General features: G+C 35.4%; 1 protein-coding gene across 1 annotated transcript; it reads left to right on the top strand.

Moving 5' to 3' along the window:
* The first annotated feature begins 2,424 nt into the window (after window positions 1–2,424).
* LOC111405645 (RNA-binding KH domain-containing protein RCF3-like) lies at window positions 2,425–25,694 on the top strand. The gene is given in 9 exon segments (XM_023034621.1): window positions 2,425–2,719; window positions 11,352–11,770; window positions 20,777–21,238; window positions 21,804–22,052; window positions 22,408–22,659; window positions 24,062–24,141; window positions 24,219–24,327; window positions 24,421–24,547; window positions 25,336–25,694. Coding segments are annotated over 9 exon segments (2,013 nt in total). The 3' UTR covers window positions 25,356–25,694.

Here is a 25,694-nt window from a genome sequence, read left to right as displayed (position 1 = left end):
AACGGCGTCCCTTACATTCTGGTCGAGTTTTTGTTTATATAGGACCCTAAAAATATTGTTTCCATAAGAGTTTCGACGGAAAAAGGAAACAGCAGTTTCGCCCTAGAAATACTCTATGCGACCGCATAGAGTAAAAATTTTATGGCAATAATGTTTCGGTATGCCTCTATGCGACCGCATAGAGGGGTCGCATAGTGCTACCAACTATGAAAGGTGTTCATTTTGGTCCTCCTACTTGAATCATTCACTTCTTGGTATTTTTTCTACATTCTTTTCATTCTATCATCCCAAGATATCATCAATTGGCAATTAGCTTAATCAATTTCTCAAATTTTTCATCGGGTCAACTTTTGGATAATTGCACCTTGGTCCCTGAACTTTCACTTTGCGTCATTTAAGTCCTTTTTCGCGTCTTTTCTCCTGAATTTCACCATGTTCATCGTTGTTCCCTACAATTCACAAATGTAACAAGATTAAGTTATAATTCAATCATTTTGTTCATTATTAAGTCATGTTTGTGACCTAAATAAGTGTGCAAAAACATACTTATCAACTACCCCACCTATTTGCTATCTTATTTGAAAAATGTTAAATGTACAACAACTTGTACGGCTCTCTCACATATAAAGGTGGGATCTACAATTAAAATAAGAGTTTTGTTATAATAATACTCGGGGTGACTCCCTAAGTGACAGAATTACTAAATGTCAAATCACAATTGGTTGGTGGAAAACTGCTTTTTCCACCAACCAACACAGAATTGCCAAGTAGCAATTCTGTCACCGAGAATGTCACCTCAAGTGTTAAAGTAGCAAAACTGTTAAAATAATTGCGAGTCCCAACATGTGAGATGATTGTAATTTTTACAACTCTCAAGTGTGGTACAAATATCTTTGTTGATCTTATTTTTTGATAAAAAGTGTCATAGGAATAATCAAATTGTACACGAAGCATGAAGTCCATGTTCAGGACAAAATCATCAAGAGACCTCTAGGTGAACAAAGATGTAGGAAAAATATTGTTTGAAGATCTTGTGATGTGAAATTATGAACTATATGCACTTCAAGTGTTAATGTGATAGTTTTGTAGACGATTTTTGTATAAAACAGTTTTGTACACGATTTTTGTATAAAACGATCTTGACTTCCAAAAGAAACGTGTTTGGTTTGTCTTTTAGAAGAAAATTAGTTCTCAAAATAGAAAACATGTTTAGTTTGAAAATTTGTTTTATGGCGTTTTATTCCATTAAATTTTATTACTTAGTAAAAATATAATAATTCTATGTTAATACATTATCAAATAATTTATAAATTTTAAAGTTGATGAATCTTACAATATTTTTTCTCGCTTCAAAAGTAAAATAAAAATAATAATGAACTGAGTTCAAAATATATAAAATGAAATAAAAAATTACTACTGTGGACTAAGAATATTTCATGAATGTCATTTAATATTTTTTATAATTTTATGTAAATAATCATTAAGATCTTGATTTTTTTTTTATTTTTTATAAAAAAATTTATAATTTTACTTTTTAGAATTTTATTTCAAATTTTTTATTTTTTTTAAAATTTATCAAATATTTATTTATTTATTTTTGAATTTTAAAATTTTACTTGTTAGGTTTTATATTTTATTTTTAGAAATTTTAATTTTGTAATTAAATTGAAATAAAAATTTATTTAAATGTTTATTTTCTATGTTTTGAGTGTTTTCAGAATTTTCACTAAAAAGCTCAAAACGATAATAAAAAAAAAACATTTTGAGTTTTATTTTTATTTATCCTTGTTTTCGAAAATAAATTTTCAAAAATAGCAGATAAATGCATTTTCAATATTTTACAAAGCTGAAAATAACAAACCAGATGCACCTTAAGAAGTCGAGAAGGGGTTGTTGCTTTTCTCATTAGGACAGAGATAAATGTTTATCATGTGAAATGTTAGCGACCTCGACTGCTATTTTCTCTTTTAAAGATTGAATAAAAGATACCATTCAACCATTTATTTGACAACGGTGCAGGAAAATCATTATGTGTAAATGTGTAAAACTCCCACCTGACATTATTTTCTACGAAAAAAGACCACATTAATCATAGATACAACAAAGTTATAAGAATAGGTATATATGTATACGGTATTACTTGACAAAATCTCAATATATTCAAGAATCACTTGCTACTGCCTGCTCTGTTCAAAGCTTAAAACCCAAAAATTTCTCTGCTTAAAGCTTCCCCAACTCATTTTTAGTAACATCTTTTGAGAAAATAAGAAAAATTCTGTGACTAGCTAAAAAGAACAGAGAAGCTGTCAAAATTATGGTTCCCGAAAAACCTTAATAGTATTTTTTTTTCGTAATGCTTCATCTCGAATATGTTTAGGTAAATTTGTGGGTTAGTTGAAATTTGAAGAGATAGAACTGAATTGGATGGAGAGATCGAGATCTAAGAGGTATTATTATGACCAAGACTATGATTTTGAAACCTTACTCTCGAGGACTAAGCCACGATACATTGGTGGTGGAGTGGGAGGAGAACAACATTATGTTTCTAGTAACCACTGTCAATCTGCTGGGGGAGGTGGTAGCGGTGGCCGACGGAAAATGCAGGACCTTGCTTTGATGGGTACCACCAGTTATCGAATTCTTTGCCATGATTTAAAGGCTGGGAGTGTTATCAGAAAATCCAGGAGCATTATAAAGGCCATTAGGTAGCATACTTGATGTGAATCCGGTTAGCAAGGTTGCTATCAAACTCACAGGAATTAACAATGGATCCCAAGAACGCCCAAATAACGATCAAGGTTTAGGAATTGACCTGCAAAAATAACTAAGCAACTGAACGTATATGAAACGAACGACCTCTTAATCACACAATCTTGAAATCTCCTCTGAATTTTTGGATTTGACCCATAGAATTAATGAATCAAACAACCCAACGATAATGATAATGAGAAGGACCTTTTGATTACACAACCCAAAGAATTTAACCCAATGATTTGTTTGAACGCCACAAGATATTAAATTTTGATAAGTTCGGTATTTTTGAAACAAAAGCTTCGAGAAGAAAATCTCCATTCAATTCATGATAAAAGTCTTGGTAATCTTACAATGAAAATAAAAATCCTATTTATATGGAAAATATAGAAATGTAATTAAATTGGAAAACTAACACTAAACATGGTAAAACGTGACTAAAGGAATCCTAATAATATCAAATTACCAAATTAAGAGTTTTAATTAAGTAAAACTTGTGTGCTAGAATCTGGAAAATTCTTGGTAAATTGGAGCTCATCCCGGATCATATCATCCACTCTTTGATCATATCATCCACTCTTTCTTCGAAAAGATTCGACCTCGAATCCAAACCATGGTCAACCAAATTGTAGCCCTTGTTTCCAATTACTGCTAGAACATGAAATGGTCCGTCTCCTCTCGGATGCAATTTGAACCGCTTTTGAATTCTTGTCCGCCTCCCTTTTATGCAAACCCAATCACCTTCACATGGACTAAAGTGTGCTCGCCTTGACTGCTTGATCTTGCAAGTTTGAATTGCTCCAATAGCAACTCTATTTGATGAATATCCGTGTGTTCTACTTGCTTGAATTGGCACAAGCACTTGAGGTAATGTCATGTCCAATGTATCAAGTATCAATCAGATAATCATAATCACAAAGAATACGATTTATTACCATATTTATATGTGTGTATAGTATTTTAGGTAGTAATTTCAGTTTACATAAAATTGTATCATATTGCCATGCATGTCTGTAATATTCTTCTATAAAATGTAATGAATCCCAAACGGGAAAATCATTCTGGCAATTTGGTCAACAGATTTTTCGATGGCATCTTACAGACTTCAAGGGCGATAGATCTCCGGTTGAGGTCACTATTTTAGCGCAATTCGGTTCTGGGTGATTGGAGAGACTCTCCGGCGTCTCTGTGTGTGATCTCCGGCCTGTGATCGACGTGATTCTCGGCGTCCCTTGGGTGACCAATGTATGCGACTCCCGACGTCCCTTGGGTAAGCAACGGGGTTCCTTTTCCGACGTCTCTCTGTGTGTATTTGACAGGATTTCAGCATCCTATGTGTGGGCTCGAGAAGACTTCGAGCGTTTCTTTGCTGGTTGACACGAATTGAGTGGAATTGAGCATTTGGGTGTCTGAACTTCTCTGGAGTCCGTAGCTTTGATGGCTTGGGCCTCAAGTGGGGATTTTGTATTTTAACAGGTGGACTGTGTTTGCTTGGACTTGCAACTCTTTTATTGTGGGCTGACCTTGGGTGACAACTAATTGGGCTACAAAGTGTTTCTATTTGTGGACTGCATTTGTTTGGATTTTATTTTGTATTTTATATTACAAAGTGATAAGAGTGTAAAATACCATATTTTCCCCTCTTAACTGTTACATTCATGTGATTATATTATGCCAAAATGCACTCATTACTCTTCTATTTTGATTTAGGTTGCATTTTGGTGAAAAAGATGAAATTTGGAAGAAACAAGTGAAAAATGACCAAAGTAGAAGAGAACGAAAGTTCGGGGACTAAAGTGCAAATGATCCAAATTTGTGTCTAAGATTATGATGAAGATTCGAAAGTGTTAGAGGTCAAGTGGATGAGGAAAGAAGTCAAAGGGATGAAATAACGTCAAAGTTTGATCAATACATCAATTTCCAATCGAAAACTAACACACCAGTTTTTAGTCTCATGTTGGGACCCATTTTTGACATGTAAGATGATCGAATTGGGAGATGACTTCTGAGTAACTATTTTTGTTCCTTTGAGTTAGCTATCCAATGCAACTTGAATCACCTCAATTGGACATCGGGAAAGAAAGTAATGCTTAAAACACTGAAAGCTGTCTGGCGGAACCATGCGGTCGCATGCCTTTCTACTATGCGGTCGCACACACCTATACCGAGAATTGAAGAGGCTGAAAGTGCATAACGATGCGACCGCAATGACAATAACCATGGGGTCACATAGTGTTTTTTGGGCGGCCGAATCTCAGTTTCCTTATACGATTGAATCTCTTATGGTAACCTAATTTTCACGGGATATAAATGCCCAAAACCACCCAGAACGAAGGCAGACGCCCCCAGACCTATTTCTTTCATCTTGGTACTCAAGAAACTCCGTGGAAAACTAAGGAACTTGGTGAAGCAATGAAGGATCTCAATCGATTTTGGTGATTTCGACATCTTTAATTCATGTAATTGAGTTTTTCATTATTAAACAATTTTAGAATTGAATTTTCATATCTTGAATATGTTTTTGACATTAGTTTAACAATTATTAGAATTTCCATAGATTCGGTCATGCTTTCTCTATCGAATATTCGAAATACTTGTTGAATTACAATTTGAATTATTTATTGTTGAGATTATTTTAACTTTTATCAAATCCTTCATAGATCTAGCCATGTTCCTTCTATCGAATGATTGAAATAATTGTTGAATTTTAATCTTAATATTACTTTATTGGCGAATTGATTACTGCCTTATGCTTGATGTATATGGTCGATCTTTGATCTTGTTCCAATAAAAAATGTGCGAATGTGTTATAGGAAATCTAGATTCTAGCAATATAATTGGAATTAAATTGGACTTTATTGTTAAATCTTCCGATTAGAGAGTTGGGAAGAAAATCTCTAATTGAGGAAAAATACATGAATTATTGATGTCAATTGATCCAATCCATTGGGGGAATTCCGACGCTTCACTTATGTCGCATATTGATAATTAATTTTTATTCCAAGTGACAAATCATTCCCATATAAAATTACGAAAACCCTAGTTTGTTTGATTTTTTGAGAAAATTTCCATCTCCCTGTGGATACGACATCCCAAAGCTGTACTAAAATCACCGCGTTATACTTTGGGCGTAATCACAAAGTTATTCGATTGACGCCTTCTGCGTTAAGTTTACTGGGAAAAATTATTCAATATGGGAATTTCAATTCAGGATGTTTTTGAAAGGAAAGGAACTTTGGGGTCATATTGATTGATCTTCTAAGGCACCTAAAGATACTAAGGATCTCAGTGCAAGGGAAACAAATGACGGATCTCAGCGCATGGGAAACAAATGACGCTCGTATTATTTCTTGGATTTTGGGATCCATGGAGTCCCACTTGGTGAATAATTTACGATCTTTCACTACGGCAAAAGAGATGTGGGAATACTTGAAGCGAATTTATTGTCAAGATAATAATGCACGACGTTTTCAGCTAGAGTTAGAAATTGCTAATTATACTCAAGGTAATCTCACTATCGAACAATATTTTTTCTGGTTTCTTGAACTTATGGAGTGAGTACTTCGGAATAATTCATGCTAAGGTTCTTGCGACGACCTTATCAATACTACGAGATGTCCAAGAGGTTAGCAAGAGGGATCAGTTTCTTATGAAATTACGACCTAAATTTGAAGTGGTCTGAGCTGGTTTATTGAATCGTGATTCGGTGTATATTTGGGTGATCTTTTACACGAGGAAAAACGATTGGCAACCTAAACTACCATTGGAACTGATTTTTCCTCAACTAATATGGCCACCGTTGCATATGCTGCCCAAGGATGGGAGAGGGGTAAACTACAGTGTTTTCGCTGCAAAGGATACGGGCATATTGCTTGTAATCGTCCTCAGAAAATTTGCAATTACTGTAAACAATTGGGGCATATCATCAAAGACTGTCCCAGGTGACCCCCACATCGACAAGCTAATGCATTTCACGTCGTTGCACAAGGTACTGATTCGACATCTTCACCAGCTAGTACCAGCCAACATGCTCTTACCCCAGAAATAGTTCAGCGGATGATTGTTTTTGCCTTCTCTGCTTTGGGCTTACAAGGTAAGGGTAAAATTGCTTCTTCTCCTTGGTTTGTTAATTCAGGGGCATTGAATCATATGACAGGTAGTTCTAATTCTTTGCATAACATTCAACGATATGCTGGCACACAACATATTTAGATTGCTAATGGGAGTACTCTTCCCATTATTGCTGTTGGTGATATTGGACCTTCTTTCGATAAAGTTTTTGTATCTCTGGGATTATCTACTAACTTGATTTCGATCGGTCAATTGGTTGATAATAATTGTGCTGTTTGTTTTTCTCGTGATGGTTATCTTGTGCAAGATCAAGGATCGGGGAAGGTGATCGCGAAGGGGCCTAAAGTCGGAAGATTATTTCCACTATAGTTTACTATTTCTCCTACTATATCTTTAGCTTGTATTAGTGATAGATTTCAACATGAAATTTGGCATAAACGATTGGGTCATCCCAATACTTTAATTTTATCTCATTTGATGAAGTGTGGTTCTTTGGGTAATAAAGATAAGTTTCAATTTTCCAATTTGTCTCTTGGTTGTGATACTTGTAAGCCTGGAAAAAGTAAGACTCTTCCATTTCACTCACAGGAATCGTGCTGATAAATGCTTTGAGATTATACATAGTAATGTTTGGGACGTGGCACCTGTGACTTCTCATACCCATTATAAGTACTTTGTGACATTTATTGATGATTTCAGTCGTTACACTTGGATATATTTTCTGCGCTCGAAAAGTGAAGTCGGTACCATTCTTCAAACCTTTATAGCTTACATTGAGACACAATTCTCCTCCAGTATTCGTATATTGAGGTTTGACAACGGTGGGGAATATATGTCTCATCAGTGTCAATCATTTTTACAACAAAAATGTATTCTATCTCAACGCTCTTGCCCATATATACCTCAGTAGAATTGAGTGGCCGAAAGAAAGAATCGTCACCTATTAGATGTTGTGAGAGTTTTACTTTTGGAATCTTCGGTTCCATCAAAATTTTGGGTCGAAGCCCTTTCTACCGCTCTATATTTGATTAATCGACTTCTTGCTCAGCATTTGAATTTTGAATCACCTTATTTTCGCATGTACGGTACACATCCTAGCTATGACATGTTGCACACTTTTGGTTGTATTTGTTTTGTTCATTTACCTCCTCATGAACGTCATAAGCTTGGTGCTCAATCTGTACAATGTGCTTTCATGGGTTACAGCATTGCTCGGAAAGGCTTCCTCTATTATGATGGTGTTGCTAATCGTTTTCGTATATCTCGCAATGTGGTGTTTTTTTTCAGAATCAGTATTACTTTCAAAAACATGTTGCTTCATCTCCTGATTTGGCCCCACTTATTAGCTTTGAGAATGACTTTGGTTATGTAGAGCATTTTAAACCTGGTATGTTATATCAACGACGACGGCCTCCAGATTAACTACCCCTTTCTGTTCCCGATCCCGATCCTAATTCAATCTTAGAATCTACTAGTCTTCGACGATCCATTCGTGTTACTCATCCTCTTACTTGGTATGGCTTCTCTACAAACTTATCTCATTTAAAAATTCCTACTTCTTATTCTCAGGCTGCTAGTCAACCTTATTGGGAGAAACCCATGGGATATTGTTCCTTGCGCTCTTGGTATTCGACCCATTGGGTGCAAATGGGTATATTTTGTTAATCTCCGATCTGATGGATCTCTAGAACATTATAAAGTTCGGTTAGTAGCTCTTGGAAGTCGTCAAGAATATGGGGTAGATTATGAGGAGACCTTCGCTCCTGTTGCCAAAATGACGACGATTCGAACTATTCTGGCTATAGCTACCTCTAAGGGTTGGTCTTTGTGATAGATGGATGTTAAGAATGCCTTTTTACATGGTGAACTCAAGGAAGATATTTATATGACACCTCCTGCGAGTCTCTTTTCGTCGTCATCTTCTGATGTGTGTAAACTAAAGTGTTTCCTTTATGGGTTGAAGTATGCTCCTCGTGCTTGGTTTGACAAATTTCGTTCTACTATTTTGGGTTTCTCATTTACTCAGAGCAAATATGATTTGTCTCTCTTCATCTCGATCACCAACGCAAGCGGTCTATGTTGATTATATTGTTATTACAGGAACTAACTCTACCTTGATATCTCAACTACAAAATCAACTGAAGGATTTTTTTCATATGTGAATAATTTGGGCCCCTTGGAGTATTTTTTTAGGTCTTGAAATGGTTTCAAGTCCAACCGAAACTTATTTGCATCAACACAAGTATTTGGAAGAGTTGATTACTTTAGCTGGACTTCGGGATGGTCGATCGATTGATACTCCTTTGGAAGTGAATGTGAAATACCCTAAGGATAAAGGTGATCTCCTTCCTGATCCTTCTTTATATCGCCAGTTGGTAGGTAGTTTGAATTATCTCACTATTACTAGACCAGATATTTCTTTTGCCGTGCAACAAGTCTGTCAGTTTATACATGCTCCACGACACCTTCATCTGACTGCGGTTCGTCGCATCATTCAATACTTGCTGGGTACACCCAATAGAGGTCTTTTCTTTTCTACAAATTCCTCTATTGAGTTGAGAGGATATAGTGATGCAGATTGGGCTAGATGCACAGATACTCGTCGCTCGATTAGAGGTTGGTGCATGTTTCTTGGGGATGCACTAATTTCATGGCGCAGGGAAAAAACAAGATCGTATCTCTAAATCTTCCACTGAATCTAAGTATCATGCTAGATCTTTTGCCTATTCTGAGATTGTTTAGCTGCGGGGTCTTCTAGCAGAGCTTGGTTGTCCTCAGCTTACGCCCACTCCCCTTTATGCTGATAACACTAGTGCTATTCAAATTGCTGCTAATCCTGTGTTTCATGAGCGTACTAAACACATTGAGGTGGATTGTCACTATATTCGTGAGGCTTATGATGGTCACATTATTTTTCTTCCACATATCACCACTGCTATTCAAATCGCTGATGTGTTTACCAAGGCCATGACTCGACGGCATCATCAATTCCTTGTCAGCAAATTGATGCTTCTTGATCGTCCAACATCAATTTGAGGGGGGATGTTAATGAGATAATCATAATCACAAAGATTACGGTTTATTGCCATATTTATATGTGTGTATTGTATTTTAGGTAGTAATTTCAATTTACCCAAAATTGTATCATATTACCATGTATGTCTATAATATTCTTCTATAAAATGAAATGAACCCCAAACGGGAAAATCATTCAGGCAAACTTTGTCATCAACGTTGCCCTTCAATTCATCTTTATCTCTCCAACCACTACATATGAGTTCTTTGCACATAAATCCCATCCAATGCATATGAAATTCCTTCGTCTCCTCGAGAATAACAAATTCAACTTTCGGTAAATAAGATATTTCCAAAGCAAGACATTGTTGTTGACTTTTATCCACAAGTTGATGTCCATACTGAGGCTCAATTCCCGGGTCGGGTGGTATTCCAATAGGATTATTTTCTGAAATTAAATTTTCGGTAACTTGCAAAATAGAATTATTCAAAACAGGGAGGGAAATGTTAGTTTTCTCCAACGCCCCCTCAATTTTAACCTCCTTTTCATGCAAGCTCACTTCCAACTCCTTTTTTATTTCAGAAGACCCTACTCCATTTTCCACTTGTAGCTCCTCTTCTATTTTAGCCACTTCACCATTTTCACTAAGACTTCCTTTCCATCTTCCCGTGACTCTTCTCCTTTTTTCTCACAATCAACCACCTCACTAATTTCTCCTTTACTCTCACTTTCCTTCACATGATTAATTTGAGAATTTAACAATTCACGAATCTTTGAAAATTCTTGCTTATAATCCACCCCAGTCCTCTTGCTTGATGCACTACCCACACACTTCGCACTAGGTATTTTCTTTTCCACTGGATAATCATCTCTACAACATCTCCTATGCTTCTCCCTAAATTCGACTTCTCGCCAATCTCTCCTATAATAATTTGTATCCATTCTCCCATGCCTATCGCCTCTATTTCTCTATTCCCATACTTCATCAATGCCACAACCATGTCCATATGCATCACAATTTTTCGTCCAGGTTCCTGTCTCCTCACATTGAACCCCTCATTACATTGATCCCTATAAATACTTTTCAATTTCACATCCAATCTATCCAATTTATTTTCCATATTCTCAACCATCATCTCAAACCTCCGTATCATCCTTTCCATCATTTGGAATTGACTTTGACGTGAATTTAACATTTTTTTTACTACTTTTTTTTAACTCTCTTGATAAGTTAGGTATTTTGAAGCAAAAGCTTCTAGAGAAAAATCTTCATTCAATTCATGATAAAAGTCTTAGTAATCTTACAATGAAAATAAAAATCTTATTTATATGGAAAATATAGAAACCTAATTAAATTGGAAAACTAACACTAAACATTGTAAAACGTGACTAAATGAATCCTATTAATATAAAATTACCAAATTAAGAGTTTTAATTAAGTAAAACTTGTGCGCAAGAATCTCAAAAATTCTTGGTAAATTAGAGCCCATCCCGAATCATGTCAATACTTGAGCGTGGATCAATGTGCACGAGCTGATTCCTGGGGATGAAGAGAGAATTATTGAGATTTCTGATACTAGGAGATGGGACCATGATGGCCAGATGCCTGTGTTCTCGCCTACTCAAGAGGCATTGTATTTGATTCATGAGCACATTTTGGAGAACGATGTTGGAGGGTTTAAACATAATGAGGGGTTTAGGGATGATCCAAATGACGAGTATGGGCTGAGGGGTGGTGGTGGAGGGAGTGGTAATAATGGTAAATGGGTAGTGAGGAGATTCATAGTTTCGCAAATGCATGTGGGGTCCTTGCTTGGGAAAGGAGGGAAGATAATTGAACTAATGAGGATTGAGACTAAGACACACATTAGGATTTTACCTCGAGACCACACATTGCCACGTTGCATCGCAATGTCAGAAGAGATTGTTCAGGTTCTTGATTCACATTACATTTGGAGCTTTGTGTGTTTATTTTGTGTCCCGGATGGAAAGTCTTTTAGCTGTGGTACAATAGAGGATTATATTGAGTTGATATGACACTTGGATTTTGAACTCCAAAATGACCTAAACTGAGTTGTGATTTTAACGACCCAACCCAAGAAGAGATTGGTTCGTTTGAAGCAACCAATTAAGATGTGTTGCTCATGGGCTATGTTTTCACCTATTTGGATGGCTAGCAAATTTGAGGCCCACACTATTGTCCACTTATATGGTACTGGACCTTTACCCATTACCTAAAACCTAACTTACCATATTTTGTGACTTGGTCCAATATATTCCATTTTTTCTTCACGCCACCATGTAAGAAAAAAGACTTGGTGTCTCTTTCTCCTTCCTGCGTGATTTCTCTTGGCCTCTCTATCTCTATCTTCTGCTATTCTCTTTAAAGCATATATCTTGGTGATATTTCCCTCCTTTGTGGTGTTCTTGAAGTGGCAAAAGCTTAGCAACCATAGGCGAAACCTTTGTGGTGTTCTTGGGTCATTTTCTTTGGTATTGATTCGATTTCTTGGTGAACTGAGCCTATATATCACCTTGGTGGTTGATAATTACTCTCTCATACATCTGGTATCAGAGCATAGAGCTCCAATTTCTATTAAATCGATCCAAAAATTTGAGAGAGAGGCCAGTTTCTTCAAAGTGACCGAACCCTAAATCCTTCGATTACTCTCAAACCGGATCTCTTTTGGACAAACGGACTTCGGACTCATAATCAGCAGGTCGAGGTGTCCCCTGTGAGGTGGCGCATGGTGGTGACGGCAGTCGACGACACGTGGAGGTCCCGTGGCGGTGCGTGGGAGGCCTTGTAGCGTGATTTTTTTGCCATTTTGTTTATTTAATTCTCCTGAACGTTTTGATATGTTTGGTTTACTGTTTCAAGTTGCGTATAAAAAGTGCATTTGCTGCTGATTGGAACTGTTACATTCGCTGAATCTTTAGGGCGAATAGTGGTGGCTCTAAAGCAGCAAATTCGCATCTCTCCACGTTACGGACTTAGATAGGTCCGCTCTGGTAGATTGGTTGAAACCTTTATATTTTTGCACTAGCAGATCATCGTGTGGGGTGATCATTAGGTTTGGGAGTTGCCATTGCTTGTGCTAGAAATTAGGGTTACGTGCTCTTGATTATTTGATTGAGTATTTGTCTTTTAATTAAATCAGTATTTAAGTCTTAGTGATATAACTGTCGTGAAACTAATTATCTGTTAGACATGGTTTTCTATTGCATTGTTACTTCCACTGCTTAATTCCGTTAGAACTACCGTGACCTTACCCGTTTCGAACATTCCCTTGATCTAAGATTGCTAGTCTTACAAAACATTGGGAATCTAGAACGGCGTATATTGTCTGAAACCCTAGGACTGCATTGTGTAGTTTGATTGTGTTTTGTGCACTCTTTGACAATTGTGTAAAGATGACAACTCACAACTTTGATTTGGGGATTTTTAACGGAAAGGGTGACTTTTCTATTTGGCAACAAAAAAAATGAAGGGCATTTTAGTCCAACAAAAAGTTTCAAAGACTATCGAATGCAATTTTTCAACTGATTTTTCAAAAGAACAAAGAGAAGAAGTCGATGAACTTGCTTACACCTCAATCATTTTACACTTGTCTGATGTCGTTTTAAGAAAGGTGGGTAAACTGAAAATTACCAAGGAACTTTGAAAAAAATTAGAAGACTTATACTTGCTCAAGTCTACACCGAATAAACTTTATTTGCTCAAACATTTTTTCAGTTTTAAAATGGATCCTTCAAAGGATCTCGATGACAATTTAAACATGTTTAACAAGTTGGTGCATGATATAGTCAATCGCGATGAGGCTGTGTCTGAAACTTGTAAGGCTATAATTTTGCTCAATGCAATTCCTGATTCCTATAAGGAAGTTAAGAACACCATTAAGTATAGCAGAGATACGTTGACACCTAAAATTGTCATAGACTCCCTTAGGAATAAGGAAATGGAGATTAGAGCTGAAAAACACGATAAGAGGAGCAATGAGTTACATATGATTCGGGATAGAACTCAATTTAGGTAAAATAGTCATGATGGATATCAAAGTGGCGGCGAGTCAAGTGGAAATGGATGGAAAAAGAAGGGCAAGGGTACACCTAGATCAAAATCTAGGACGAAAGCCAGAAAATGCTATGGCCATGGAAACACAGGGCATTTCATAAAAGATTGTCATAAAGAAAATGGCAAGTTAAAGGTTAAGGAGAGAGATGAGGTCAATGTGTTATCATCTACTTCCGATATAGATGGTGGTGGGGTCTATATGATTACAAGTCCCGTTGCATACACTGTTGAATTAAATCTAACAGCTAAATCTCTCATACATGAGTGGATACTTGACTCTAGTGCATCTTTTCATGTGACGTCTGAAAAGAATTGGTTTTATAACTTGAATGAATCTAATGTTTGGCATGTTGTGCTTTGTGATAACTTTGCTTATACTATTACTGGAATTGGTAACATAAACGTAAAATTTGACAAAGGTTTTGTGTACACGTTAAAAGATGTTAGATATATTCCTGAATTGTCTAGAAATCTGATTTCAGTAGGGAGACTTGAAAAGGATGACTTCACTGGTAAAATTGAAAATGGTATGCTAAAAATGATCAAGGGTACTTTAGTTTTCATTAAGAGAACTAAGGAAAATGATATCTATATTACTACTAGGGAAGTGATTAGAGGTTTGAACAGGTTTGAACTCCTCTATCTCTTCTGCGAAGATTGATCACACATACCATGACATAATAGACTTGCTTACGTAGGCATTAAGAGACTTAAACTACTTAATGAAAAAAGTGTATTTGGTAATGACTGTGTGTCGATTTGTCATTTTGTGATCACTGTGTGCTTGGTAAGCATCATAAAACTTAGTTCTTCACGAGTGTTAATAGAGCTAAAGGCATGCTTGAATATGTGCATTCTGATCTGTGGGGTTCTGCTAGTAATTCCACATCGGGTGGGAATAGGTATTTCCTGTCTATTATCGATGACTATACTAGGAAAGTATAGGTCTATCTATTGAAAAATAAATCTGAGACTTTCCATAACTTCAATAACTAGAAAAAAATAAGTGAAAAACCAAACTGGCAAAAAAATCAAATTTTTAAGGACAGATAACGGCCTAGAGTTTTGCAACATGGAATTTGATAATATGTGTAAAGAAAATGACATAACTAGACATAAGATTGTTTCTTACACTCCCCAGCAAAATGAGGTAGCTAAGAGATTAATAGAACCATACTTGATAAAGTGTGTTGCATAATGTTAAGTTCTGGTGTCCCCAAATTTTTTTGGGGTGAAGCTGTTATGACTGCCTGTTATTTGATTAATTTGACTCCATCTGCTGCATTGAATGGTGACACTCCGCATGAGAGATGGTTGAGTAAACTGAGTGATTATTCTATACTTAGAACCTTTGGCTGTGCCGCTTTTTCTCATCAAAGCGAGGGAAAGCTAGAACCTAGAACTAGAAAGTGCGTCTTTCTAGGGTATCCCGAGGGTGTTAAGGGATATAGATTATGGGATAGAAGTCAAAAAGGGGTTAAGATCATCGTGAGTAGGGATGTCACATTTAACGAGAATGAGATGCCATGTATTAAAGGGAAAATCGAACCTGTAAGTGAAACTGAACCAAGTGAGGAGAGAGATCGGTTTAAGGTGGAGTTAGGAAAACTTTGTACACCTGTCCCTACTACTCCTAATGAGGTGGAGATTCAGATTCAGGAACCTGAAGTGGAGAACGGTAACGAAGTAGTGATACAAAAACACCCTGAGGAAGAAAATCCCTTAACTAATTATAATCTAGCTAGGGATAGAGAGAGGAGACTAGGGCTGTCAATGGATCGGATAAGGAGCGGATCTGTCTAAATCTGATCCGATCCGTTAAGAAAAATTATCCGGTTCGATAATCCAACAGATATTTAATTGTTAAATTCATATCCGATTTGCTATGTTATCGGATATCCGATCCAATAATCCGATCCAAATTTTTTTCCACCAATTTTTTCCAAAAACATATTTTAACTATCTTGATGGACTCACCTAACATACTAGAAGGCCCAAATCAATTCTTTATCCAAGTGATGCTCCTTTAGTTCCTTTTAAATAAGATTTCTCTTGGAATGTTTTAATAATCTTCCTATGTAGGATACTACATTTTTAAAGGGTACTTCTCTTCTAATGTTTTAGTGGTCTTTCAATGTGGGATACTATTCAATTGTCAATTCTAAGTGTTTATTAATTTATTTTATTATTTTCACTAAAAATCATAGTCTTAACAAAATTAAAATAAAAAACAATATCAATTTTAACAAAGTAAATTATTTTTGGACATATTAATTATTAGTTTTTGATATTATAAAATAAATTACTATAGTTATTTTTATCTTATTTTAACTAATTAAAAATTAAACCTCTTTGAATATTTCAAGTAAAAATATTATACTATTATCTAATATTATTTATTATTTGAAAATTATGCGTAAAGCATAATATAAGTTTCAAAATGGAAAAAATTATGTTTAATAAATTATGATATAATATATTATATAATATTATTATAATAAATCGGATCGGATCGATATATATCCATATTTGCTCTATTTAGTTAACCGATTATCGAATTAAGATCTTAATCGAATTATCGGATTGAAACCTTAAATCCATCTCTCGTTAATTTCATCGGATTCAGATCGGATTCGGATCAAAATCCAATCCATTGACAGCCCTAGAGGAGACAGACGAGAGAACCTAGAAGGTTCGGCTTTGAATTTGAATTAGCTTTCGCCCATACTAGTTATGAAGAACTAGCTGATAAAGAGCCAAAAACCTTTGAAAAGGCGATAGGTAGTGATCAATCTAATGAGTGGCTAAAGGCAATGAAAGAAGAGATGAGTTCTCTAGAAAAGAATCATACTTGGGAGCTAGTACCTAGGCCTAAGAACAAATCGATCATCGATTGCAAATGGGTCTTTAAGGTTAAGGAAAGTGCTAGTAGCTCGGAACCCTTAAAGTTTAAAGCTAGGTTAGTGGCTAAAGATTACACACAGAAGGAGAACGTTGATTATAATGAGAGTTTTTCACTAGTTGTTAAATACACCACTATTAGGGTTACGCTTGCCTTGGTTGCGCATTTTGACTAGGAACTTGAACAGCTTGATGTAAAAATTGCTTTTTTACGTGGTGAGCTTGACGAACAAATCTTCATAAATCAATCAAAAGGTTTTAAGGATAAGTCAAAACCTAATTATGTGTGTTTTCTAAGAAGATCCTTGTATGGGTTAAAACAATCTCTTAGACAGTGGTACAACAGGTTTGATTCTTTTGTACTCACTATGGGGTTCTAAAGAAGTAAATTTGATCACTGCTTGTATTTTCAACATAATGAAATTGACGATAATTATCTGTTTTTGTTATTCTATGTAGACGATATGCTCTTGACTGATTCTTCCTCTAAGTGGATAAATAATATAAAAATAAAACTAAGTGGTGAATTTGACATAAAAGATCTAGGTAAGGCTAAGAGAATCCTAGGCATGGAAATGGAGAGAGATAGGTCAAATTCCGTTTTGTTCTTGCATCAGTCTCCGTACATATCTAAAGTATTGAAAAAATTTAATATGAGTGATTGCAAACCTGTCACGTTGCCTCTTGCTAATTATTTTATTTTATCGAAAGAACAATCCCCTTGCAATGAGCGTGAAGTATAATATATGAGTAGAGTGCTTTACTCAAATGTGATATGTTCCATAATGTATTTGATAATTTGCACTAGACCGAATTTAGGTTTTGCTGTTAGTACTCTCAATAGGTACATGGCTAATCCGGGCTATGAACATTGAGAAGTGTTAAAGTGGCTATTAAGGTACTTGAAGGGTACGAGTAACGTAAGTTTAAAGTTTAGTGCTAATAAAGAAGGTGTAAAATTGAAGGGTTTTGTAGATACTGGTTATGCAGGAGATAGGGATGGTAGGAAATCGACTTCTTACGTGTTTACCTTATCTAATTCATGTGTTAGTTGAAAATCATAATTACAACACATTGTTGCACTATCTACTACAGAATCAGAATATATTGCCACCACTGAAGCTATTAAAGAAGCTCTATGGTTTAGAGGCCTACTCCATGAACTATGTGTCTTGAATGATTATGTGGTAGTGTATTCTGATAGTCAGTCATCTATACATTTGTGCAAAAACCCCATTTTTCATGAGCGCACTAAACACATTGATATTAGACTCCACATCATTAGAGATATAGTATCTCAAGAGGTGGTAAGACTTGAAAATGTTCACACACCCTACAACCCTTCCGATATGGGCACGAAGGTACTGTCACTGGCGAAGTTTAGAAGTTGCAAGGAACTTCTAAACATTGGTACAGGTAAAGGATTTCCAATTTTATTGGTTTTTCATTAGAGGTGTCACTAATGGGAAACATTCTTTTTTGCAGGTCCTTTGACACCAAGGTGGAGGTTGTTGGACATATTGTTGTCAAATGACCTCCGGAGCGATAATGTAGACCGTTTATTAATATGAGTTGACGATTGTGATATAACTGAGTAATAAATTGATACCAAATTTTAACGACCCAACCCAAGAAGAGATTGGTCCATTTGAAGCAACCAATTAAGTTGTGTTGCTCATGGGCTACGTTTTCACCAATTTGGATGGCTAGCTAATTTTGAGGCCCACACTATTGTCCACTTATATGGTATTGGACCTTTACCCATTACCTAAAACCTAACTTACCATATTTTGTGACTTGGTCCAATATATTCCCGTTTTTCTTCATGCCACCATGTAAGAAAAAAGATTTGGTGTCTCTTTCTCCTTCCTGCATGATTTCTCTCCGCCTCTCTATCTCCATCTTCTGCCATTCCCTTTAAGGCATATATCTTGGTGATATTTCCCTCCTTTGGTGTTCTTGAAGTGGCAAAAGCTTAGCAACCATAGGTGAAACCTTTGTGGTGTTCTTGGGTCGTTTTCTTTGGTATTGATTCGGTTTCTCGGTGAGCTGAGCCTATATATCACCTTGGTGGTTGATAATTACTCTCCCCTACAACCTAAATAATTTGAAATCTGTATATTTTTCTAGTTGAGTGATAACTATCTGGTATTACAAGCATGAGCGGATTATGATATGAGCACAATTACCTAATGCAAAATTGTTAAAGATTGTGTACAATAATCTTGTTTTAAAATGTGGTATGTGGTTCATCTCTATAGGATGAGCAACATGGCTTGTTGACACGTGACAATGATGAAATTGTTGATATGTGATAGTTATGAATGTAGTTCACGTTGTTAGAAGCAAACATTAAGGGTGCGTTTGATTACAAGTAGGAAAATTACATGGAAAGAAAATGAATTCCAAGGAATTGAATTACCTAGAAATTGTTTTCATGGAAATTGTAAATGGGTGCGTTTGATTACAAGTAGGAAAATTACATGGAAAGAAAATGAATTCCAAGGAATTGAATTACCTAGAAATTGTTTTCATGGAAATTGTAAATTATTGTGTTTGATTGTATAAATTTTTCACGTGGAAAATGTTGAAGTAAAAGTATTTTTTGATGTTCGTTTGACTTTGTTTTATGTGGAAATTGTCAATTTCAGGGATATCCTCTTTTACAATTATTCCTAAAATTTGTTCCTATTGCCAACAATTAAAAAAAAAAATAAAAAAAGCCAAAAAAAAATAAAAAAAAAAACCAAAAAAAAAAAAAGGTGGAAAACCAAAAACCACCTATCCCCTAGGAAAAAAAAAGGTGGAAAATCACGCTTTAAGGTGTTGTACCTAGAAATTCATGGAAAATCAATTCCCTGGAAAATTTTGTCAATCAAACAGGCCAAAAGTGGAAGTTGGAATTCGAATTCCAAGTTCCATGGAAAATTTCGTGCAATCAAACGGGGCCTAAATGTTTGGGCTCATCAAGTTTATGAATAGAAAGAACATAGAAGCAGAACATCCATTATGATAAATATATAGCTTCGAGTACTAGGACCAATTCTCAACTATGCATTTTATGTTTTAAGGAAGCTTTTGAGCATTGTAGGCCTGTTGTAACCTGTAGGCTACTGGCATGTCCTTCAGTTATATTCATTTAGTGACTTTCTGAAAGCTTGAAGTTTGATTTTGTAGTTTAAATTCTTTCCTACTTGAAACTATGCACCTCTGATGTAATTTTGGGTATTTCTCGTGGAGAAAGAAGAGAAAGTGTACCGACCAGTTATTGTTGTGCCTCTAAGTGAGAGCCCAAGTCATTCATGTTAAATATTGTTGAACTCATATGTTCTGGTCTATATGCTTTTGTGGATTGCCGAATATAAGAGATGTATATTACTGAAGTATCTCTCTAATGAGCATGTTTGGATATTTTACTTATTTCTTGCAAGTTTAAAAAGTTTATTTGATGCTGAGGTAGGACTTACTTTCAAAATTAATATCTTACTTATATTCAAATCTGTTAGAAGATTAATTACTTTAAAACAAACTTACTTGTAAGTAAATCTCTTGAGCTTAAGCAAACATGCACAAGATAGTCATTGGTGTCATTCATAAGTGAATAATTGAACTGTTTTTAAAAGATCATGAACATAAATCATTTTGCTAAATGGTGAAAAAATTCATTATAAAAGTACTCTCTTTGTATTGAAAGAACTTTCTTAGCGCTTGTTTGATAAAGATTTTTTGGAAAGTGATTCTTTGGAAAGCTTTTTTTTTTTTCTTTTTTTCTTTTTTTTTTTTTGGTTGAATGTGTGATTTAAAAAATAGGGAAAATTTATGGAGAAACAGGAATTTTGATTTGTTTTGGAGGATATGTGATTGAAAATGAGTGTGGGAGAAAAGCTATTCTCTAAAAATAAAAATCAAACAAGGGCTTGATTTGATTGCAGGCACTGAGAAATTTATTCCCTCATTTTCAGGTTGTTGGTGATATGAATGCTGTAGCAATTATTTCCTCACGCTTAAAAGAGAGTCAACATCATGATAGAGGTCACTTTCATAATCGGCTACATTCGCCTGCGCGTTTAGTTCTTCCAGATGATAATTTTATTTCTATTAACTCTACATCAAGACAATCATCTGCGGAAGGACCAAGTTATACATCAAGGATTCCTGCTGGTTCCAGGAGCAATAACTATTCTTCACATCCATCTGGATATCTTACTGAATCTGTCCCTGAATCTGTGGTTGGCAATGCACAAGCTTTTTCTAGTGAAAATCTTGTGTTTCGAATACTTTGCCCAGTTGCCAAGGTTGATAGTGTTGTTGGGGAGTCAAATGGGTTTATGGAGTTGCTAAAAGAAGAAATAGTCGTAGATGTTGAGGTCGCAGGTCAAGTTGCTGGCGCGAACGAACACATAATTATCATTTCATCTGAGGAGGTACATTTCCTTATCTCTTAGCCCAGGATGATTGAGTCGAACAGTTGTGCGGAGGGTGGCGGGTGGCGGGGCGGGGATTAGAAGCGGAAGTAAAGGCTAAATGTCACCTTCTTCAGTTTTAGTGATAAAATAGCAAGGAAGTAAAAGTAGAGTTCCATTCTTTCCGGGTCAGTTTTACTTCCCCTCCCAAATTGGAGGAAAAGGTTCTAAAAGTACTGAAAAGACTAATCTGACCTTAATTCAATATACCGGCTCAGAGCATCTCAGAGCATATTTTAAGCTTAGCCAAACATGCTCTAAAATTCTAATTTATATATAAGTAATTCTATCCTCTCCATCTCCCCTCTCCTTTCTTGTGCTAGATAGAGTTGAGTTGAAAAGGTAACTTTCTTTAGGTAGGCATAATTTGCATTAACTATTCTTCTAGCATTCTTGGATTTCTATGTTGTTGTTCATTTTTTTCTTAAAAATTGAATATTTTATTACATATATGCTCTGAATCAGGATTTGTTTAGTTTGCATTTTCCACAAGGTCCTGAATACTTTATTTATACATGTTTCTTAGGGCCCTGATGATGAGCTGTTCCCTGCTCAAGAAACTTTATTGCATATTCAAACCCACATTGTCGACCTCGTCCCAGAAAAAGAAAACATTATCACCACTCAGTTACTTCTGCCGTCGGATGAAATTGGATGCTTAGGGTTAACAGACGGATCGTTTCCTGAGATGAGGAAAATAACTGTTGCAAACATACACATTTTGCCTAGGGAAGAACATCCAGCATTTGTATCAAAGACTGATGGAATTTTACAGGTTTACCTGTTATATACTTGTGATTCTAGAAGTCTCATATTTGTATAATACATGTGTGCTGCTGCGACTTTCTATGGTAATTGTTTAGTGATTCAAAGCATAAGATACTGTGTCTGCAGTATCAGTATCGTATGAATCATATGAAACAAGAGCTTGGTTGATGCTGAGCATGCTTGGGTGTTCTTAAAAATTACTTTTCTGGGATAAACTTATTTTCTTGGTTTTGATAGCGAACTTTGGAAATCGCCTTTGGTAAAATAAGCAACTTAGAAGTAACTTTGAGATTTGTTGTAAGCTTAGCCAAACATGCGGTAAGACAATTTTTGGCATTCTTAACTTCCACTTTCGAGCACAGATTGTTGGTGAGATCAAAGCTGCTCGAGAAGCTCTAGTCAAGGTAACATCAAAGCTAAGGAGTTACATTTTTAGAGAGTTCCTTGAACTGGATGCTCCAACTCCGGTTTCTGCTCCTAACCCTACAGAGGTGGAACACAAAGAAACTTCTAGCAACAGTATTACTCAAACTCAAGAAATTCATCCGGGGAATAGTCCAACCAAATCAACTCATCAGGGTACACCAACTGTAGTAACAGAACAGCAAGCAAAAGTAAGTAATTTAGCCTCCCTTTGGGAAGAATTTATAAATGGTTTTATTTATAAATAGACCATTTATAAATGATTTATAATTTTTGCCAAACAGACACTTATCATGCTTCTTTCTTCTGAAATCACACTGTTTTTGCTGTTGCTGCTTCTATTGTTGTATCTTGACTGCCTTATATTTTAAAATTTTCAGCCAACAGTAATTTCCGTTCCATCCTTTCTTTTTTATCCATGAAGCCAGATAATCGACCATTCCAAAGCTTCACAAATATGAATTTTTTTACTGGGTTTCCAGTTGGGTAAAATACATCGGGTTAGTGAAATTTCATGTTGGTGGATTTCATTTTGTTTCATGCACTATTCTAAAAAGCATCCCTAGGAGGCACCTAGGGGTTGCCTAGGCGCCGGCTCAGTCAAAGCGCTTTGCCTGGGCATTAAGCACGAATTAAGCGGTCAATTGTTATATTGACTGCTTAATGCTCGCCTTGGCGTGCTTTATTATTATTTTTATTTTTTCCTTTATTTGACTTTAGTTTATTGATTTTTTAATTTTTTTTTTCTTTTTTAAAAGGCTTTTATTTGACTTCGTTTCAAGTTTTAAATGATTTCATTTGTACAAAAGTCAAAAATGACTTTATCTTTTATAGATAAGATTTAAGTTACGGTACTATCTATATTTTGCAATTATGATTTTGAGATTTATCTTATTGTTGGAAACTTCGAAATTATATGTGAGTTCCCTATAAATTTGTTAAGTAGGACTTATCTAGTTGAAAATTGAAACTATGAAAAATTGTCTAGCATTTGCATTTCGAAAACTTGAAAATTGTATAATTGACTAATTATATGTATTATTAGCTAAATATAGAATTTATTAATTTTAATTGTTTGATATGTATTATTTTAATTAGTAAATAATTTTTAGAATGATTAAATATTTAATATAATAATAAAATTAAGTAATGCTTTTTTACATCTATGCCTCATCTAGGCTAGCCTAGCTTCAAGCTTGACCTCTAGCCTAATTATGCTTTACGCTTTTTAGAACACTGGTTTCAAGTTGTTTGTTAAATTTTAACTTTGTTCTATTTTATGGCACATTGTCGTGTTTGTTATTCGTCTAACTATGGGACTGAAAAAGTGACATGGCTATCTGCTTATTTGCCAACTGGATTGCTAGGTCAACTTTTTGGTTAGTCAAATCAATGGACATGAATGACCAAGTTGCAACAAATATTTAATTTCAGTTACCAACTTGCAACAAAATGAAGTTTAGTGATGAAATTTCAGTGACCACTAGATGACTTGTTTCCTTCGGGAAGGACTTTGCTGCTTGCATTATTACAATCATCCAATTTTGTATCTCCTTATTTTCACATTTAAAAAAATTACTACTTTATTTGCAGGATGTGGGGCCCTCGGGTAGTGAATCAGTGAAGCAAAATGGAAGTGAACGTCGTGAAGATATTCCTAATATATTGAATAGGTAGTAAATTTTTGTTCATTTTTCGTCGGGTGGAATTTCATGTTAATATTATTTCATATTCATTTTCTTTTTCCCAGATTATCTGTACCACTCGTTACTAGAAGTACATTGGAAATTGTTATAACACCAAATGTGGCATCCAAACTCGTAACAAAATCAAGAAACAAGCTCACTTTTATCAGTGAGGTGAGTCGAGCATCTGTGGTTTGTTTTCTTTTTGATATCATTTTCAGATGAGGAGATTATACAAATCAATGACAAAAAATTTGTTGCAAACAGTTATCAGGAGCGAATGTTAAATTGATGGAAGATAGACCAGAGGTAACAGAGAAGATCATTCAAATATCAGGGACTCCGGAGCAAGCTGAGAGAGCTCAGAGCTTGCTACAAGGATTTATTTTGAGCAGTTAGTCCCTTTCTCTTTCTCTCTTCCCCACCCCACAATACCTGGAGGGGGGGGGGGGGAATGAATGGTACCTATTTGGCCATTACCCTTTCTCACTCCTACTCTCTTGCCATGTCTGGTAAGATTGAATGCGTAGTACTAGTCAATATTGGGCAAGAAAAAGAATTTAAAATCTTGTCTATTAAGCCCTTGTTTGAGCCCCATTCTTTTGATAAGAATGAATTTTTGAATAGTGCATTGATGAGAAATGTGTGGTTAAAAAATAAGGAAAATTTTTGGAATTGTGTGTAATATTATTTTATTGAAGAATGTGTGGTTAGAATGATGTCAAAACATTGTTTAAGAATGTTTCTTTTTTCAAAGAATGGGTATCAAACAGGGGCTAATATTGTTCAGTCCTATAAACTAAGGGTCAATTTTGGCATGCTAGATTCGACCATTTAAGTAATTTAGTATTAAATTATAAGGTACTGCACTAGGTAGATGGTATAATGGTGGATTAAGGTTTCATTTTTATTTTATTTTTATTTTTTACATTCAAAAGAATGTCATCTTTTCTAATCAAGCCTAAACTCATCTCCAACCTGTGTATTATTAATAGTGCAATGATATTATTTTTAATGAAAAATTAAACAATGCTAACAACCTTAATCCATCATAATACCGTGTACTTAGTATTGTTCATTATAAATTTATGCTAAATTTCTTATACGGCCTATCCGGTGAATGCTGCTTACTGCATGCATACATTTTTGGACAATTATGTAACACTGCACCTACTTATTCAGCCGAGGAAGATGGCCCTTAGATGTCGTCAGGCGGGCAAGACTCCATTGAAGAGGCAACTTGTGACTTCTATCAGTAGCCTGAGTTTTCCATTTCCAGTCAATATTTTATGTTCTGCTCCATTACCCAAGCAGTGGAGCGGCTGCCTTTTCGTAGAAGAAAGCTTTTTAACCAGCATGTACAAACTGAAATTGCCTGTCATTTAAGTGTGATGCCTAGAACTCCCTATGTTTGTATGGTGCAGTTTACCGAGTTTTCTGGATAGATCCTGGAACGGATTAAATACATGTTTTGTATCTGATATTTGTTTCCAGATAATTTTTTTGAGATAAATAGCTTTTGTAATGTGGATTATTTTGAA

Source organism: Olea europaea, chromosome 12 (genome assembly GCF_002742605.1).
Source record: "Olea europaea var. sylvestris chromosome 12, O_europaea_v1, whole genome shotgun sequence".
NCBI classification, from domain to species: Eukaryota; Viridiplantae; Streptophyta; class Magnoliopsida; order Lamiales; family Oleaceae; genus Olea; species Olea europaea.
This window is presented reverse-complemented; position numbering and strand designations above follow the sequence as displayed.